The 21570-nt window shown below is 36.8% G+C and overlaps 1 protein-coding gene across 1 annotated transcript; it reads left to right on the top strand.

Moving 5' to 3' along the window:
* Window positions 1-3770: 3770 nt before the first annotated feature.
* On the top strand, window positions 3771-20749 carry LOC147869774 (pleiotropic drug resistance protein 1-like). The gene is made up of 17 exons (XM_087332992.1): window positions 3771-4960; window positions 6160-6237; window positions 6862-6973; window positions 8167-8812; window positions 9083-9281; window positions 10349-10636; window positions 10733-10864; window positions 12184-12438; window positions 13462-13636; window positions 13756-14147; window positions 14286-14526; window positions 17074-17285; window positions 17851-18045; window positions 18139-18285; window positions 19017-19571; window positions 19694-19867; window positions 19942-20749. The coding sequence occupies exons 1-17, from the start codon at window positions 4358-4360 to the stop codon at window positions 20359-20361; spliced, it is 4824 nt and encodes a 1607-aa protein (XP_087189118.1). The 5' UTR covers window positions 3771-4357; the 3' UTR covers window positions 20362-20749.
* Window positions 20750-21570: the final 821 nt, after the last annotated feature.

The raw sequence follows: 21570 nt of genomic DNA on the forward strand, positions 1-21570 counted from the left end.
GCATGCAAAAGAAGAAGGGAAACAGGTTTTGGCAACAAACGTGAAGACGTGGGTTTATATTGTGGCGTGTCCTGTCCAGTCCTGACTCCTAATGTTCATCCTTCAACACTTCATGTCGGTTTGGTTTATGTACTACAAACAAAAAATTATTACTATGCATGTCTTTGGATGTAATGGAATTCCCTACACATTCTCTCGTTGATGGCCATGAAAATCGATGGTGCCCGCTACTTGCCCAAATGCGTATATCCAATATCCAGCACACAAACCCAAGGAAGGCCGTTCTAGGTTTTGTACTTGATTGGTTGGGAGTACTCACTCGTTGATGACAAAAAAGTGAGCTAAGGGAGAAAGCATTCATTCACTTGTGGGTTGTGGGACCTTTTTTGTGACCGATGAAAGTAGAGCAAGAACAATCAACATTTGGTCTCGTTGTCCCTTCTCTTGAGTGATTTATTGGTTTTGTGGGTATATTATATTTTCTCTACAATAGCATCTCACCACTCTCGTGCTGCAAGCTAGTCGTGATCGTTATCCTGATGATGCTTTATAATCGCAAACTTGGTTGTGCATGCGCTTAAAGTGTGTTATTTGCAATCACTCACTACTCATTGGCTCCGTAATTGTTGTTTGTAATAAATTGAGTATGGTGTGTGCATTGTATAGATTATTATAATCAACCTAAAGAAGTGATGTTAAGGGGTGTGTGAATATATATACATTAATATTAAGGAAAAGGTTGAATTCCGATGTGTATAACTACATGATTTCAACTTGAGTAGGCCTATAAGTCACTCAAAAGTTTTGTTTTATGAGCATGTGGAGTGCATTCATGAAGCATTAGTTTGGATATAACTCATGCTTGACAAAGAGAACATGCTTTGGGTAGAAGCAAATCATGAGGGGATGAGGAACCATTATTCACTTGTTTTTGTTGTTATTTGTATAGGTCAGAGGTGGTATTCGGCGAGATGGTGGATGTGGTTTGATTGAAGCAATTTCTTTGTTTTTAGGAGTGACGATGGTGCGGGGGAACGAAGCAAATCATGAGGGGATGAGGAACAATTTCTCATTTTTGTTGATTCATTGCACAGGACATTGGTGGTATTCGGCGAGATGGTGGATGTGAACTAAAGGAAGCAATGTGTCTGTTTTAGGAGTGATGATGGTGGGGGGGATCGAAGCAGCTCGTGAGGGGATGAGGAATTTTTTCACTTATTTTGTTGTTAATTCCACAGGACATTGGTGGCATTCGGGGAGATGGTGGAGGTGGATTGAATGAAGCAATTTGGTTGTTTTTAGGAGTGATGATGGTGAGGGGGCCGAAGCACATCATGAAGGGAGAGTGAATAAGTTGTGGGGATTGAAGCAAATGGGGTGAGAGGTGGAGATTAGTATAGTACATTTCATTTTCATGGTCTGTTTTTTTCTCCCCATAGTTTTTACAAATGCTGGAATCAGTTCAGATATGTTTGCAACTGTTTCTGTTGGGATGGTGAATCTTCTTACAACTCCACACCTGACACATATGATTGGAAAGACGGAGGACATGGAATATCATGTGAAATATAAGTTTTCTATGGAGTTCTGTTCTAAGAGCCCGAAATTTTGTTTTCTGCAGCAGATCACTGGAATCAATGTTGTGTTTTATGGCTGTTTTTTTCCCAACAGTTTTTACAAATGCTAGAATCAGTTCAGATATACTGGTGGAGATGAAACAATATTATGTACTATTTGTATACTGCCTTCGAGCTTTTTATTAATACCAATGGAGCATATGTTTTATGGTAACATGCTTTGGGTATTCTTGTACTAATATCAATATGTGGGGTTGATATAGAGATATGTCATATGATGCATCATGTATTAGTTATAGTTCATCTTCAAGTTTACCATGTTAACCTTAGGGTGGAGGTGGAGTTTATAAGGATATATTATAACACATGATTACTAAATGTACTTCATAATAATATAAGTTATAACTATACACACAAAAAGAAGACGAGACAATATAATTCTTAAAATAATGTGCATGTATCACAAAAGGATGAGGACTTCCATGTGAATTAGAATAGCAAGCCATGATCGCTAGATTATGACCAAAATTGCGTCGAATGGGATTAAACACCTAGGTCCTAGATCAAGGTTGAAAGTTGAAACTTTAGATGGGCATGTGGGGCCCAAAATGTATTGACTAAATAGCTCCAAGTTTATCATCACTTTCATACACATATTACCCCCCTTATTACGTGTCAACAACATTAGATAGAAGATCATGCATGACGTCAAATGATTTGATGGACTTTCACAAAAGATTACCAATATATACATAATACTCCCAATATTATGCATGTATCATTATATACGTGAATAAATAAATAAATAAATACACATATATCAACTTTCCTTTGACCCAAATGTCAAGCATGAATTCGAACTAAATAATGAGTGTAATAGCCTTCTACTTCCCTTTCAGAAAGGAGTTATTGTGACGTCCAATATGAGCGAGTGATGATGGATGGGATGACGTCACTCCAAAACATGGGATGACATCGCTCCAAAGAGTCAACCTTATTCCCTTCACATTCTCTCCTTAAGTGTCTATCCCCCCAACCTATAGGAATACATTCATTATAACACACAAAATCTAATTGATCGTTATTATCATTATATAATCGATTAAAGTGTTATGAAACATTGTAAGGCTATACACACAAGATATACCACAAACCCCCATTTTTCTAAATTCTACCCATCAACTTAAATAAATACTTTGGTGCCAACTAAAACCACTCCACCTTCCATTCTTTGGCATCATTGCCATTTTCTTGTAGTGCAAAGAAACAATGTTTGTTGCGTGCATCATTCCAAGATGAGGGTGTGCCACTTATAAGTGTTTTTTGGTTCACTTTTCATACATTGTGTAATAAACAATTTAATTTGATCTTGATTCGACCCTAGGAAGTCTTGAGATTGGGCCATGTGATGTTTCATGGCAAGTGGAAAGTCGCAGTTTATAAAGTCACTTTAACAAGTGAGGCCCCAAACATATTCACTTAAAAAAAAGGTTGTTAGCCTCGATAAGTGAGGGGGTGAAGATTTGTAAGCCTCAATCAACATCATGAGAACAAACAAAACCTCTTATTTGACAATTATGACTCGAAATCGCAAGAAGAACAAACGAGCAACATGAGGGTGTGAGGACGTGCAAAGAGCTTAGCCGAGATATTTAAATAAAAGCTCACTAGTAGTGTGCCAAGAGAGGAATACATTGGGAGCTTTGTAAATATGGAAAATAAGTGTTCTCTAAGGAAACCAGAGTATATATATAATATATGTATAAATAAATGGGAATCTCACTATTCGATTGGAAATAAGTGTTCTCTAAGGAAACCAGAGTATTATGTCTTATGTATAAATAAACGGGAATCTAATACTATATAGAAATGGGATTTAACAGCGAACAACAAAGCAGAGAGGTGATCGTAGGGGTATTATATTTATCTTATTGCATCATTATATGTTCGATTAGTTGCGAAGAAAAATATCGTAGGAATAATTATATTTTTATCTTATTGCATCATTATGTCAAATTCGTTGTGAAGAAAACATGTAACCTGAAACATTTGGTAAAAAATTGTAATACTTTCGAGAGGCTCACGTGCTGAAAATTGACGCGAGGAAATCTCTGCAGAAGCCCCCCCAATCCCCGAATCTTCAGTTTCTCAATTTAGCTTCCATGGCACCTGCCGTTGCAGAGAGCAACCTCTCCCTGAGACCACTGATCTGAATATATCCCTTCTCCTTCTTTTTCCCATACATCTTATGAATTGAGGATGTTCCTCAGGCCAATCTTCAGGCTCTCAATTTAGCTTCCATGGCACCTGCTGTTGTGAGACCATTGATCTGAATACATCCTTCTTCGTCTTCTTCCCATACATCTTCTCTTTATGAATTGTAAGTTCGTGCAAACGATCCGACCGCATCCGAATGTTAATCCAGCATCTGCTGCATCGTTCTAATGGAGCTTTCATGATACCTGCAGAAGAAGAAATACAGTATTAATTATGATCGGTGCTAAGAAACTGTACTTCATCTGATTAATAGTCCTCATATTTCTTCTTAATCCGAACATCGTCACCATCTTAGTAGGGTCAAGAAACAGAAATGATCCATACGAATACTTCTTTCTCAACTTCATCTTCTTGTGAAGCGGAAACAATCTTATACATGAAACATTCTTCTTCTTCTTCTTATCTTTTTATTACGGTTTCTCTCCATAACTTCATTACCTTCAGCTGAACAGCAGCATCTCATTACCAAGAAGTTTGCAGAAACATTAGTTATTTAAGTAGTGATGGAAACCTCAGCAGCAGAATTAGACAAGGTGATGGAAAGTTCCACCTTTGATCCTGTGAATTTGTTACAGGCAGGGCTTCCTGATCTGAAAGACAGAACTCTGAGCATTCAATGCCTCAAAAGAAGTCGCACAGTCAGTAGTGATGTTCCTCGTATAATGAGAAACCATAGCTCTTCTCAGGTTTTCCCTAACCCTATCTTTAACAATGAGATGGCACTGAAGGAGACATCTTTTAAACCACTACAGACTCCCCCCTCCTCATCTGCTTCTGTGCTTAATATATTACCTTCGCAAGAGCATGAAAAAAACAGCAGCACTGTGAATATTATTCCTGTAATTCCTGAAGACTATTATTCTTCCTTGGCTGTTGCTCCACATGCTTCGTTGATCCACATTGTGATGCTTTACCATCAATCCATGTGTAGATATGGTCTTTCCGATGAAGCTTCAAAGATTGCAAACCTTCTGAAAGGATTGAAAGAGTCAGATGGAATGGAAATAACAAGCTTAGACCTTCGCGGCATTGACTTGTTGCTCAAAGATGGTCTCTTGGCTTTTTACTTGCGCATCCAGCCTTACCTCCCTCCTGTTCCTAGCCAGGTATTGGTCCGGTCACTGATGAATTAAAATGCCTACGAGATTATTAGAAATTTTAACTGTTCACCTAACTTTGCTCAATCTTGCTTCCTTAAAGCACAATATTTTTTCCACGCATTATATATTCATTGCCGAATCAGCAAGGATCTGAACTCCAAATTAACATCGATATTAGGATTTAAGTGTTTGAAAAGATGAACACTAGTGAGATTTGAGTACATTCTATACCATATTTGCCTTCCCTCTAACAATATAATAAAATCATTTCCCCCCTTAAAATGAACATTTCCGCCATGTCAAGAAGAAACTTTTATTAGTTATGGCCACGATTAAAGATTTTTATACTACTTCTGTAGTTCACTCATGTTCTCAATTAGCACATCTGTAATCTTAGACTTCAATACATAAATTGTCTTGTGCTTAATATTTTTCTGCATTCATCTGTTGGCATTAGCCTCACATTATGTACTGCTTCTAGTTCGTTCATTTAATAAGTGCTAATTATTATTTTAATGTTTGACAAGCTTATTTGCTTGTTTTTTGCTCATATATGATGGTATGTTAATATTTGGATGGCATTTTTATGTGATGCATTTCATGTGTGGCACTTGTAACCGATGCTTTTAATATGACTTCCTCTGATGGAAAATAACACCATTTTTCAAGTGAGCGCACTTTTTTTTAAACCATTTAAGAAGAATATAAAACAGCAATTTTTTGTATTGTGAAAATAAAACCATTTTCCAGTGCATCTATTTGTTAGGCAAAGTATTTTATAATAATATAAACATCATATTTATTTTGTGAAACATTTAATTAACAATACCCTTTTCTTAATAGCATATTAGAAAGTTATTAAGAACACATTTTCCTTAAAATTAGATAAGAAAGTTGAAAGATATAAACAAAAAGTAAAATATCGGATGTATTAGCTTTTAGGATTCCTACATGTGATTTTCATTGTTCAAGGGCTAAATTTATTCCGGGGGAAATGACTTTCCTTAGTTCAAATTTCAATTGTATTTTATATATGTAAAATTTATAATATCAAAGAAAGACATCTCAAGTAAATGTTTCAACAATTGCTCATAACTTCCGCATGTAGTAGTATTATATGATTTTCAAATAGCTATCTCATGAGTTTAAAGGTTTTTTGAATAAACATGTATCAAAGTTAATTTTGACCTCTGTTGGAAATGCAGATTGTGAAGTTTAAATCCTTATCTTATACCACAGATATATATGTTACAAATGCTGCTTATGAAACTATATTAACCAAGGTGAGTAAACCGTTTTTCCTTAAATATCTCCCTCTTTATAAACATGCAAGCTAAATCTAATTTATAGTGGTTAAACTCTCTTTGGTTAAGCAATGCCAAAGGAAGGCCATATTTGACGTTGAGGTCTAGTTGAAGCAGAGAAGTGAGAAGCTTTCCTGATTATGCCAGGAAAAAACAGATATTTTTTATTATTATATAGTTGAGTTCCATAGGTTATTGATGAAGGAATACTAGTTGGGAAAAACTTGTTTCTTGGTTGGATCAGTTCTTGTATTTAACCTTTTTTTTGTTGTAGGCCCATGTAAACAATCCATAGGCATTTCTGTGTGTAACTAACAGTCCTGCATGGCAATTTTCTATCTCTTTACTTGTGGAATTGAATACTAGAAAAACACATGGGCATCGCCTCCCATCGTCCCATGGTCATCTCAACAACTGAATTAAACTATTAAGCTTCCTTTCAATAGTTTGTCACTTTCTATTGGGGGGTTGTAAACTCACTTCCATATTGACCATGAACTGAAAGCTCTGTTAACCATTGAGTTTGAAATCCTTCTTAATCACTTTGTGCTTCTAGGATTATTCTTCTCTTTAAATTCTGTGTTTATCGTTCCTTTCTTGCAGTTTATTCAATGTGTGCAAGGTCCCTTGGGAAAAAAGGAACAGCCTGAAAAGGTCAAATTATTGAAGGACGTTTCGGGATATCTAATGCCTGGTACATTGACACTTGTTTTAGGTGAGACACAGTTAATATTCCATTTTGAATCTAGTTAGAGAAGCGTATAAAAGAAGACTAAAGAATCCATGCTGGAACAAAAGGTGCAATAAACCATTTACGATATTTAAATTTGATTTCTGGGAGCATGTTGTAAATACTTAACTTTATAGTTGAAATGCCAGTCGGAAATGTAATTCAGAGTTTCGAATATGCCAAAGAAGTCAAGTAGTAACATCAAAGTTTGGAAATGTCTGTTGGTATACAAACATAGGTAAGTGGAATAACAGAAAGGTTTTGAAAATAGATTAAAAAAAAAGTATCCATATCAGATTGTCTTGTTATTCTAGCAAAGAGATTCTATTATGCAAATGGAAAAAAATGTATAAAATGCCACTCCAGAGTACCAGAATTACCAAAATGACATTCAAGTCCACCAAATTACTGGAATGTTATGATGCATGAACTACAGATTTGAGATATGCTTTGAAGATGCCATGGCGAAACCGAAACCAAAACCAAGAAGACTGCTGCTGAAGCCAAAATTCATGATTAATTTTCTTCTTAACTAATTAAGGCAATTAACTTCCACCCATCATTTGGTATTTATGGTTAGATTTAAACTAATCAGATACAAAAAAGATATGCGACTTTGTTGATGGAGAAACTCCAATGGTGTAGCTATAAACCATTCTTCGGGTGCTGTATTTTATGGCAAAGAGTTTTTATCTTCGTTTACCTTCCCGTTATAATAAATCACCAGGCATATTCTTGATAATGGTTCAATGCTGGGAGTGAGCTATTGGTCAAAGGCCATTCTACATTTGACTCTTCAAATACGTGAAGAGGCCATAATATTGACATTTGGTTCCCAGGCAGTAGGTGAGAAATATGTATTACATGGCAATTGGCACAGACCTGAGGCACCTGTGATGCTGTGGTTCATGTGCAGATCTCTGTTGCCATATTTGATATTTAAAAACTCCCTACAGTGTGACATTAGTCTCAGTCATTCAAAACTCTGAATCCTGAAAATGGTTTGATGCATTGGAAATGTGAATTGAGTCTCGTACATACAAACTGGAATGGGCTCGTAAGCTTCGATTTATTTGTAAAATTTAAATTTAAGTGTGAATATTTTATGGAAAACAGAATTATTCCGCCAATTTGGATGCTTTGAAAGCGTATTGATAGTGGTAACTACCTTTATGCAGGACCGCATGGATGTGGTAAAGGAAGTCTACATCGTCTTCTTTCTGGACATGCAACTACTCCAGAGGGACTGATCACATATAACGACGAACATATAAGAAATATAGCAGTACATGATTTGGCAGCTATGGTAGAACGTTTTGATAATCATCTCCCTCTTCTCACTGTAAGAGAGACTATTGAGTTTGCCAGGAAATGTCTCTTAACATTTCAACCCAAGCATTTTGGACCTGAGTTGCTTGAGATTATGGGAGATGCCTTAAAGATTGGGCAAGATCCAAAAGTTGAAATAATTTTAAGCATGTTAGGTTTGAAGCATGTAGCAGATCGATTTGTCGGAAGTTCATCGAACCCTAGCATTGCAGAGGATGAAAGGCGCAGATTGACTGCAGCTGAGATGTTTACAGGTGCCCATGCTGTATATTTTCTGGATGAACTGAATACAGCTGCAGAGGATTCAGTATCGTATGATCTACTAACTGCTATAAGAATATTTACACGTGTTCGACAAATAACTTTTATGGCATCTCTTTTTCAACCAACTTGTGAGGTTTTTGATCTCTTTGATAGATTGATCCTTCTAAACCAGGGACACATAGTTTATCAGGGTCCTCGTCAAGATGCCTTACCATATTTTGAAAGTATTGGGTGAGAAGTTTTCTGAACTCAAATCTTATGCTTTCAATAAAGTGATGAAATCTCTTGTTTGAATCCAAAAGCCATATTATTCTACTTGGAAGATAGGTTGTGCACCATAAAGTTCTTGTATACTGATGGCCAATCATAGACGGAGCAAACAGTTTTGTATGCATAAAAACTACTATTTGTACTTCGTTGCATAACTGATATTCCAGTATTTCAGTTTTTAAACTTCTACAATTTTTCAAGCAGCGCTAATACTGAAACAATCAATTTCAGGTATAAAAAACCAAAGCATGTTAGTATTGGAGAGTTTTTGCAAGAAGTTACAACAACAGATGGGGCAGCATATCTTAGACCTGGATTCAAAAAGATGGAAATAGAAGACTTTGTTGATGCTTATAAGAGTTCAAACATGTATAGAGATATTTGCAGAATCTTGGATAATCCAGAGCTTGTCCAAGAGTTATGGGTTCAGGTTAAGCTCTTTCCAAACAAATTGTATATTTTTTTCTTAATTTTAGATCTTGTGCACTTTGCTCATTGAATTAGTATGCTATTTATTATTATTATCTTTTTTTTCCAGCTTGTTCTCAGTTAAAACGAACTAACTGTCATTACTGATCGGAGAATTTTCTCTCTTTAAAAGTAAAAGATCCAGTGACATCTTCAGTTCTCATAGTTTCAATGCATGTGGAGATCATCAGGGCTGTTAAATACAAACAGGCATCCCTTGTTTCTAATTCAGAAAAATGAAGTTCCACGATGATCAAATATTTGAGAATGATGAACACAAAATCTGTGACGTTGTATGAATGAGTATCTGAATATTGTGAGGAAAAAATGTGTATGTTTCATTTTTTGTAGGAATTAGGGGTTCTATCTGAAAACTGACCTGAGAAACTTTCAGAATAAGTGGCGAAGGTCTTGGGACATTCAAACCAACATTAATGCCTAAACCAATTAGTTATGATGCAGCATAGGATATTATCATGCATTGACAGAATAATTTGACCGAACATGTTGTAGAAACGAAAAAGAAAATTTGAAGCATATTGCTTATGAACTGATTTGATTGAATTATCTGTTGAAGAAAATGATCCCAAAACGTCCGCACCCAAAATTATATTTCGTGTTGCAATGGTAAGTGTCTGAGGGCTCAGGGAATCCAAACTAACGTTAATACTTAATATAATTAGTTATGATGCAACATATGAGATTATCAAGCATTGACTTAATAATTAGATTGAATGTGCTATAGAAATGAAAAGGAATACTTGAAGCATATTGTTTAGTATCCAACTTTAATAGGAAGGATGATATGAAAAAATAGACAAAGTCTTATCAATAGAGAAATGGTAGTATTGATTTAGCTATGTTTTTATATGATAACCAGGTCACAGTTTCATATATTATTTAAATTATCTAGAATAAATGTCTAGATTTACAATATATTCTAGCGAAACGGTGAGGAATAAACTCTCCACTCGTTTGACCATTTCCTTTGATATTATGTCATATTTGCTACCTGTTCATTTATTGTAGGGCTCACATCAATTCAAACTGGATCTGGTAAAAAATCAGGATTTGGTAGGGCCTAAAAATATTGTTTCGATAGTACCAAACAAGGATGGAAGTCCAGCCAACATTTCTATGGATCAAACTACAGGAGTGCATCTCAATGATAAAGTTGTTGCTTTCGGCGGTATCGGAGAGCAACTTCAGTACATTGATACCCTTGACTCTTCAAATCTATTAAATGAGAATCTGTTAAACACATTGGAACAATCTATTCAGCCTGCTCGATTACAATTGGAACGAAAATTCATAAAGGTTGAATCTATTTTTCTTTGCAAACATAGTCCCTATAGACATGGTATTTTTGAGTCCTAATCCATATACAATTAAGCATTTTATTTGTTCTTGCAGGTAAACTCTTCATTTGGAAAGCGTCATGGAGATTATGTTCTTGGATGGAAATCAGAAATACTTCTTTTGACAAAGCGCGAAATAAAAGTTACTTGTCGGAATATGTTTGGTCTATATGCACGAGTCTTCCAAGTGTGTACATTTCTCTTTGTTTATAATAAACAGCTACATAATGAAACATTTGGTAATCGTTTGGCTGAGATCATGCAAATTCAGTACACAATTAATAAAACTATAGTATAGATAAGTACAGACAAGCCTTATAAATAGAGTGAACTAGAGAGGGACACTTCAGTAAAAGATATTAGTCTCCTTTTTATATATTAATCTATTTACTTCATGTGAGGATCAATTAGTGTAAGGACCATTTATGGGCCGTTTTGAAGTTATGTAGGAGAACAACTATTTTAATTAGGGCTAACCATCCATGTAGCCCTTCCTGCCCCTCCCTTTTTGTGTATAAACGTTTTTTCTATGAACAGAAGTGGTGGTTATGAATGCAACCCTGAGTAAAAGTTGTATCTTAGTTGTTGAGAGAAGAGAGAGCTTAGAACCTGTTCTTTTATTCTCCAGTACTTGTAATCACTTATATTTCTTGATCAAGTATTAAGAGTGTGTTGTTGATGTATGTTTCGATCTTCTTAACATAGCATTCATTGTCATATTCTTAATCTCGTTCACTATTGGATGTTCACCAGCTTAGCAACCACATATAGACATGAAAGTTCACTATTGGATGTGCAACACATGAGACAATGAAATCTTGTGGCAAATAAGCCAATGATGAATACATTAAAGTTAGGACGAAGTGGTAATCACATGGGAGAAATGCCATATATTTGTCAAATAAAACACCTCTACGGTAGATAAGGACATGCATTGCATGATATAGCATCTGCAATATTTCAGGCTCCCAAATTTCAACAGTCAGGTATAAGATGTCTTATATAACCGCCACATATTGCATGGTTAGTGGGAGCGTTTGCAAGGCTCAATGGAGTGTGATTGATGGGAAGCGGCAATATTCTTTGATATACATCATTCCAAGATCTCATATAAAACTATGTGCCTCCTAATTAGATATTTACTAAGAGTTTTATAAGAGATGCTCTCTATGCTTCTGTCTAACCAATATTGAAATATCAGAGCAATAATTTGATGACTGTACACATGGAAACATCACAAAATCTGCATTCCACAAAATATGTGAGATCTGTGTCTTTCTTGTGTATGTTTAACATGAAATGAAAGTTGATTTGGATTTCTGGGAATTCATGTTTCCAATGTGCTATATCATCAAAAAACATGGTATTATCTCAGGCTGGCTGCCATACACATTTATGGATGGTGGTGCAGTGCAACTCACATTAAATCTATAAATTAATATTTTCATATATTAATTAAATTATATCTATTCCAATGCAACTATTTGACATTCTTGTTATGTGCAGGTTTTGATTCTCAGCCTCTTTATTGGATTTCTCTTGTTTAGAGTTAAAAATGATGCAGACCAGACAAATATGAATCTCTTTCGGACTGCGTTCTTTGTCTCAATTCTAAACATGACAAATATTAATCTGGGCCTACTTCCTACTTTAATGGAGGAACGGAAAGTATACTACAAGCAGACAACAGCTCACTTCTTTCGCCCTATGTCATATCTCCTTGGAAAGATTCTGGGCAGTGTGCCTTTCTCCTTATGTGAGGTTGTACATGTTTTTCTGATTCCTTTGTTTGTGCAAGTGCCTTTATCATATGCAATAAATTACAAAAGCCATCATCCTAAACAGTTCAGTGTAGACATATAACCATTGGATAACCTTAACCTTCATGAGAAGGCACATGGATTCAAAGTCATTTTAGGAAACATCATTCATTATCTGTTTTTGCAAGTGTATTTATCATATACACTAAATTACAAAATCCATGCAGTGTCAAAATATAATCTTCGGATAACCTTAACTCTCATAAGGAAACACATAGACTCAAAGTCTTTGCAGAAAACAGTATCTATCCAATTCTAATAAAATCATTCTTGGTTCAATGTTAGAAAAAAACTTTATAAAGTTGAGTTCAATTCCACTGCATGGCGACTTGATTTCAGTTTAGTTCCTTCACAGATTGAAGTACATAAAATTCCTTTCTTTTTCAATATATAACTCTCAAATTCATTCTATAGTATCCCATGAAAGTCGAATGATATTCCATTCTGGTCCACCTCCAAAGTAAAAAATGAAGATTAGAGAAGAAGATGGCAAGATCTGTCCTTTCTACTGATTCCCAAAGTTGGGAAAGAAAGTCATAGATGAAGCTGGTTAATTATTTGCCCTGTCCAAGTCCACTAACCTCACGAGCACGGGGATGCTGTCAATGCACAAGAACTCCTCAATCCCAAATTGATACCATCTAGATGCTCTATAATTGAAAGTAGAGGCATGGTGTTATAACAATGTAAATCTGTCAAAATATTAGTTTTGAGGGGGAAATTGAATGTTACTAATGACGTTTTGTGGGCGTTCCTTCTCTCTTTATAGGCCATCTCGTGACTTTTGACCCTACATTTACTGAAACTAGTATCAACCCTACACAAAATCTGATACATGTCTAGTTCTAGTCTTTTCAAGAATCAATATAGGACAGTCTTTGATAAGCATGTTTAGAGGTGAGGACTTACGATTTTTCATTATTTAGAGTCCTGCAAACAATTGATATCTGAATTTACATTGCAGGCGACAATATGGACGTTCATAGTTTATTTCTTAACAGGCCTGAGCATCACGAATGGAGGATGGCATTTCTTTGTCTATTATTTGGTGATTATTTTGACAGTTTTAAATGGAGCGTCTATGGTTCGATTCTTTAGCTTTTTTGCTCCTAGTAAAGAGAAAGCTGGGATGTTTACAGGTATATCAATTACTGTCTATGTAGTGGAAACGTTGTGGGTTATTGTAAATATATCTAGATCGTTCAAGGTTTCTTTAGTTATGTCTCTGTTTCCAGCGATGGTTTTATCTGGATGACAGGTCTTCTTGTGGCAATTTTTGTTTTGTTTGCGGGGTTTCTATTACCTCGCTTCAAGGTTCCAAAGTACTGGCTTTGGGTATATTATATAAACCCATTTCAATGGGCCATAACAGCCTTGGTTATTAACGAATACAACTCTTCCAGCTATGGTCAATTATGCAAGGATGTTCCAGACCTGAGTAAAATCCCCCAATGTACTGGTAGACCAAATGACACAGTTGGTCATGCATTCCTTGCGAGGGGACAGTTTTATACAAGTAATCACTGGATTGCTGTTTCTGTAGCTGTAATGTTTGGGTGGATATTACTCTGGAACATTTTCAGCTATTTCGCCATGTTGAAATTGCAGCATGGAAAGATAATCACAAAAGTTCAACCGGCTGAATCAAAGGTAGGTAAAGTGATAGTTTTTCTGTTTATTACATATTGAGGTGCCTGAAAGAAATATCTCCTTTAATGGATTTACATTCCTGATTTATCTTGCTTAGATATTTCAGGATATACTAACAATATTTCTGATTTTCTGCAGGGAAAAGTAAATGTTGAGATAAAGCTACAAGATATCGAGTCGTCTGTAATGGAACTATCTCATACAGCAATTCCAGTTACACTCTCATGGCATGAGCTGAATTATGATATCATGGTACCTTCCTTTAGGACTCCTCGCAGTATCCTTAACTACGTCTCTGGATGGGGGGAACCTAATGATATGGTAGCATTCCTTGGAAATCACGGAGCAGGAAAGACAACCCTGCTCAACTGTCTTTCAGGTATTCTAGGGCATGCCTCCTATGATCATTTGAAACCCTTCAATTTCAGAGATTTGAATAAGAGCATCTTCAACTATTTTCTTGGCATATGGATTTCTTGATTTACTTTAAATGGGGAAGGAATCAGGATGGTCATTTGCCACTGGCCAAATTCCCCAATCCTCTTGTTGATATCTTTAGCTTAGCCAGCAGCACTAAAATTTTGGTTGGTTAGAAAGAAATGGGTCATGAAGGATTGTGAGTTGATACTCCACATATTGTCATATTGCTGAGTGCCATTATGTATTGATAAATTTCTAGATTCCATAAGGTGCCTTAGGCCAATCCCTCTTCTGTGGATCCACTATAAAATTTCCAAATGGCCCCACTTGATACGCTAAGTCTGGCTGATATTGTGCAAATACAAGAGATTCCTGACCAGAATCTGATGTTTTTCCTCTCAGTGTTTCCAGTTCCATTCTTCATCAGCTTCAGATTGTCCTCCATGACCAGTGATAGTCAGCTTGCAGTCCTCCTTATGAGCACTTGGTCTGAGAGACACACACTTGTATCCTTCGATGCACCTCTAGTGCCCAGAATGATTCAGGCATGTAAAGTGCAGCTTTCTTAATGGATACTGCAAGTAGGAGATCTCTGTGGAACAACCATAGGCTTAAACTGAACTTCGTTATCCTTCAATGCACCTCTAGTGCCCAGAATGATGCAGGCATGTAAAGTGCAGCTTTCTTAATGAATACTGCAAGTAGGAGATCTCTGTGGAACAACCATAGGCTTAAACTGAACTTCGTTATCCTTCAATGCACCTCTAGTGCCCAGAATAATTCAGGCATGTAAAGAATAGCTTTCTCAATGGATATCACAAGTAGGAGGTCTCTGTGGAACAAACATAGGCTTAAAGCGATCACATGAAAAAAAGAAAGTAGTTGTGGTTGTGAAAAGCTTTGTATGGGCTGGGAAAATCCATGTGCCTGGTACTGAGAAGATGGACAGATTCCCCAGGAGGGCAGATTAAGGAGATGTCCAGCAAATGCTGGTCCTTTACGTCAAAACAGAAGGTGAGAGTCCTGTTTACAAATAACAGGGTATTTGAACTGTCCCAGACATGCGACCAGGATGAATTTGGCCATGGTAGTCAGTGAGTAGGCACTTGTGATTGGCAACAACATTATAACCCACAGGAACAATTAATGTTACTCACATTTCGGAGTCATGTTCTATAATTAATCATCAGTTGGCTCGCTCCACTGTCCTGCTATGAGTCCCCCAACGATTTTGCATTTGAGTAGTCCTCTCCATTGGCCTGCAGACCTGACACTAACTGATTTCCCCATTAGCCACAATTTTGTTCTTTCCTTGGCCAAACAGGGACCTTTCTGGGCTGACCAAACCAGAAGCATTGACTCTTTGCTTTTAACACTTCAGTTGTGGGTGACACCCTTGTGCGATACTTATCTAGAATGGCTACTTACGCCCTTGAACTTTCCATTGAATGGCTACTTAGGCCTTTGATAGTGTACCAATGCACCTCCGCTCATGCCAACTCTTCTCCAAACGTCATCAACCCAACCTCAGCCATGTGATCCTGAAGATGCCTTTTGCCCTGGATAAACACCTCCACCTTCTCCACTACCACCATGTGCTTCATGACTAACTGATTATCTAGTTTTTTTCATTCTTTGTAACATCATACGTCACTTACTGATTCCAGAGAATTCTCAAAGAATCCCTCCTTGGGCCTGTGTAAGTGCAACTCAGAACCAAATCTGTTATTCCCTTCATGATTTCATATATGGAGCAGGCATTCTGCCTTATCAATACTTGCACATCTGCTGCATTTGCGGGTTCAATACAATCAGGTGTTTTGGTTTAGAGTTTCCTCTGCCTTTGCATTCATTTCTCATGGTGTCCAAAATCTCCTAGAAATAAACGTGGCGGTTGCCAATTTGCCCTCCCAAAGCATGATCGGTTGTGACTTGTTGATGCCATCTCCTTGTTGGCACTGGGCAGTTCACTTCCACTTGTTGATGCCATATGCTAGCATATGATTTCATATAGCTTCTTAATCTCAATCATGGGGAGAATTCCACAAGGATCTCCCGGTTGTGACACCCAGATGCCGGGACCAAATAAACCATTACAGTTTTTAGGATGCATCTATTCCGCCCAGATCCAAAACAGTTACCCAACCCATGACCCATGAAATGCTGTGCAGTACAGTTGTTAGTCACTTGTTATTCTGGAGGCTCGCCAAAGTTGGAATAGTCTCACAACAATTGCATAAAGCTCTTCATATGGGAAATGTCAAAACCATATTATCTAGGAATATCTCTGTAGTCATTTTACATTGGCCAGTCATTTACAATCCTTTTATTAACTGCTGCCACCTTGAATCCCCTCCACCAACTTTTTTCATTGTCCAAGTGCCTGGAAGATCATAACCTTAGTGATGTTGAAGACCATTATTCTCATTTTCATTACTAAGGTTATGGTTTTCAACATGTCTAGAAATTGATAGTATATTTTCTTATGACGTGCATTGTTTTGCAGGCCGGAAGATTCTGAAAGAGCATATAGGAGGCCAAATACTAGTAAATGGTTATCCTAAAGTGCAAAGTGATTTTTCCCACATCATGGGTTATGTTGATAAAATAGATGCTTATTCACCCTACATGACTGTTAAAGAGACCTTAATTTACAGTACAACAATGCGCTTGGGGAAATTCTCCTCAAAACAAAATAAACTGAAATTTGTCGAAGAGGTAACTCACTTGAGTTTCTTGTGTGTAATTTGTCATGGATTAAATTCTTAACGTGAAAGCTCAATTGGTTAAACCACGCAGTTTTCCAAATTCATATTAGTATTAGAATCATTTGATGCTGAATTGAAATTCTAGTCCTTCAAGCTTTTGTTGATAAGAACATTATATACTTCCTATCTTGTATTTCAGTATTATAACATATATATTGCTTAGATTTCGCTGGATGAATTGGGGGGAGTTAGATTTAGCTGGGCTCGATAAATTCAGTAAAAATAGTGTGCGATGCAATATTCTATGCTGAGATCATGGTTATATAACATGTAATTTATAGACATGAAGTCACATCTTGGACTGTGCGGTGAAGGAAGTTGTCTTGTTTTGTGGTGAACTAATAATAGGTAATGGAACAGATCCAGTATAGAGCCAGGCTAGAAAGAAAATTTGTAATTTAAATAATGGATTTTTTCTAACACAAATCAGTCAGTAATGCCAAGCACTAGATTGTTTGTCTTGTTTTTTATGATGAATTTTCTCATCTAAGATGATAAAATTATATGGACTATAGGCCTTGGAACTTACTGGAATGAAGAATTTAGAGAACACTCTTGTTATTTCCTTGGTTAATGACGTAAGCTTTCATCAAGAAAAGAGACTTGCTATCGCAACAGAATTGGTTGCCAATCCTAGTGTTTTATTTTTGGATGATCCCCTCAAGAGTATTGATAGTTTAAATGCTGTGCAGATTACAACATGTCTCCAGGTAATTATGATTCATCAATTCATTTTTTGGGAATATTGCATATAATATCTGGTTGAATCTGAAGATCACAGAAAATGTTCGATTGTCTTGCAGCGGATAGCAAAAACAGGCAGGCTAGTGATAGCTATACTGGAACACCCAAGTCAACGCATACTATCCATGTTCACTAAAGTGCAGATACTGAAGAGTGGAGAAACTGTTTATTTTGGACCAGTCGGTAACAACTGTGATATGGTTAGAGTAAGTTTCACAATTTCCTTAGTCAGGTTTACAGGGAAAACCATACTGCCATACTGTTCCTAACACATCTGGTTAATACTGCGGAATTGTCTTTCAATGTCATTCTCTAGTAGACTATCTCATGGTTACTGCAATCAGATACCCCTGGTCTAGGATATCCTTCATCTAATTTAATGGCCCAAAATTCCACTGTCTGGAGCACTCGAACACTTCATTATTAGCAGTAAGAACATTATATAAATATTTCATGACTATCCTTTTTTCATCTAGTGATCATGCCAACAGGATTCTTTGTCCAACACACCAAGCGTCATGCCTTAGAAGCATGCCTTTGACCTCTTTGAGCTACTCTTGATGGAGAAGAACTCCGCACTCTTCAAAGTTCACTTTTCATTGCTAAACTTTCAATTAAAAATCAATGACCATATGTAGTTGCCTTTTTATATGAAATGCCAGGAAAAGGTTGAGATGACAGGATGCCTTTGACCTCTTTGAGCTACTCTTGATGGAGAAGAACTCCGCACTCTTCAAAGTTCACTTTTCATTGCTAAACTTTCAATTAAAAATCAATGACCATATGTAGTTGCCTTTTTATATGAAATGCCAGGAAAAGGTTGAGACTAAAATATGTTTGAGATTGCAACTTGGAAATACAAAATTTGTTTTTCATAACCATTTCAGTGATCAACTCCTAACCAAGATGCCGTTGTACCATACTTACTGATATGTAGATGTATTTCGAGGCCATACCAGGCACATCTCTCTGCCCGTCAGATAAGAGTGTTTCAACATATGTGCTTGATATGATTGGAGAGAATAGGACGTACAGGAGATCTATAAAAGATTATGCGTTTGAGTATCGTGTAAGTGAATTGGCCCTTCAAAATCATATACACCTGCAGCATCTTCGCCGATCAAAAGGTCAAAATATCTCTGAGTTACATGCACAGAACTATGCTGCACCTTTTATAACAATGCTTTCCCAGACAATATTGACAATTCAACGTCAATACTGGAGAAATATCAACTATAGCTGGGCACGATTTATGAGTTACTTGGTGATGAGCTTGTTGTTGGGATCTGTGTTTTACAAGATTGATGTGCATAACAATGCTGGAATGAACTCTCGTGCTGGAGCTATCTTTATTAGTTGTGTGTTGGTGGGCATAACAAATGCACAGAATGCTATTCCCATGGTGGTTCAAATGAGAGATGTCCTTAGGAGGGAACGAGCTGTTCACCAGGCTCGTGTATCCATGTACAATATTGCTTTTTCTCTTGCAGAGGTGACTCTTATCAATTTAAAGCACTTATATATTTGTTTGTGTCAAGAGCACATTTTTATGTGACGGTTTGAAAAAGGCCATTCTTACTGTTGGCATGTGGAAATCTCTTTATTGGATTGCAGATACCCTATTTGATGGTTGCTACCTTCATTTTCTGCTGCATATTTCTACCCATGACAGGACTTGCAGTCGAATCAGCAGCTCACTTCTTCCAGTACTGGTTTATTTCCTCTGAATTCTTTGTGGTGATTACGTTCTTCGCTATATTATTGGCGATTATCGCTCCGGTGCCTCAGGTGATGAGATGTGAATGATGTATACGATGGTGTTGGAAAATTTGACTAATATTTTTACTTTGTTTCTTCTACAGATTGCTTCTGTCTTGGTTCCAGTTATCGTGGGCATATGGGTGGCAACTGCAGGCCTTGTGGTGCCGAAAAGAAAAATACTCAGCCAATTTATATGGATATATTGGACCAATCCGTTACAGTTTGCATTAGATGGGCTCACTTCTGTTGCCTTCTTTTGTGATCTCGACAAGCCCTCATGTCTGAATGCTGGTCGAAATCCTGCATGTGCATCTAATCCTAGTGCATGCCCCTCTTGTGATTGTCCTCGCCTCTCAGATAGCCCAACCAGTACCTTCGTATGGAGCCAGATCTCCTATAACCGAAGCCTCCACTACAGTAGGGTTCCCTACGACATGCTGGCTCTCTTCCTGTCAGCAGTTATCATACGGTTTCTCACATTCATGGCCCTCAAGTACATGAAACACTACAAGAGAACTTGATATATTGCTGGAAGTTGCAGGGTCAACCAACTTGATGTAATGGTGGTTTTGTACATATAACCAGTTGGGTCGTTCTCCTACAGGATGCTGCAGGATCAAACCAACTTCATGTGAAAGTCTTTACAGAATAAAAGTCTACAACCCTAAATTATACACTACTATATGAACCAGCTTTATATAATCGGTTTTGTATAGCTGAGCTGCCCTTACGTGCTGTCAACCAACGTTATGTATCTATAGCGTGTACTATATATCTACTTCACATATCAACGTATAAGCTCATTGTTTTCACAACCATATTAATGTTTCCAGCATTGATGTACCTGATTCCAAGAAACAGCTCTGCAGTATTTAGTTCATATAGCAGTAAACATTTGTATTACAACAATGTATGCGAGCAAGGTACATGTGTCCTATTGAAAGCATGTGTTCTATACCAAGCACAAGAATTTGTGGCAGCATTACCTGTAGTGCTTTGATGTAGTGAATGTGAAGTGATGTCTAGTGTCTTTTCATAATTTTTCACCATATTGTTAATACTATGTAATTATTTAATGCCTACATTATGCAGGATGCCTTTGTGTGGGGGTAGAAATAGGTTTGCCGAGTCCCAACTATGTTAACAACAATAGTAGAGGACATTTTGTAATGCCATGAGTGATGATGTAAGAATTGTGTGGGTTTGACAACCAAATCAGAAACTATGAGACACTCTACAACATAGACAATAATGTCACACTATATCTACTCCATGTACTTACACATCACTGGAAGTTAGGTTCCAATGAAGGAGATATGGTGTGAGTCTTTAATAGCCACATCTATACATGATTCTATATGTGGCTATGCCTTTTTCGATTGTTGAGGTTGAGAACTCCAAATAGGTTTGCAAGTGGTCACCAAAAATTCTAAGGTGTAGGATGAAGTGTTTAAGATTCCTTGATTGCTTGGTTTATGAATTATTCTTGTTGGTCATAGATTATGGTGTTTGTTTTATGGCTAATTTGGGATGTGCTCTCCTTGTGACCATTTGGGTTGTTTGGGTATCATTGAATGCAAATGAATGAAAAATGTGATCATAATTCATATCAACAAAGGATCTCCAAGGTTTTAGTTTGCTAATGACCTATAAAGCTATGAGCACTTTGTACCATCATCAACGACATGTGACTAATATGATTTCATTGAGGTTTAATAATATTAGTAATT

This window comes from Azolla caroliniana, unplaced genomic scaffold (assembly GCF_043228905.1).
Source record: "Azolla caroliniana isolate FFs.n. ecotype wild unplaced genomic scaffold, voAzoCaro1.0.p SCAF_1, whole genome shotgun sequence".
NCBI lineage: Eukaryota > Viridiplantae > Streptophyta > Polypodiopsida > Salviniales > Salviniaceae > Azolla > Azolla caroliniana.

Coding starts and splice junctions, on each gene's coding strand:
- LOC147869774 (XM_087332992.1), top strand. CDS start 4,358: ATGGAAACCTCAGCAGCAGAATTAGACAAGGTGATGGAAAGTTCCACC. Junction 19,572..19,693: donor TTGCTTTTTCTCTTGCAGAG/GTGACTCTTATC, acceptor ATTGGATTGCAG/ATACCCTATTTGATGGTTGC. Junction 19,868..19,941: donor TTATCGCTCCGGTGCCTCAG/GTGATGAGATGT, acceptor TTTCTTCTACAG/ATTGCTTCTGTCTTGGTTCC.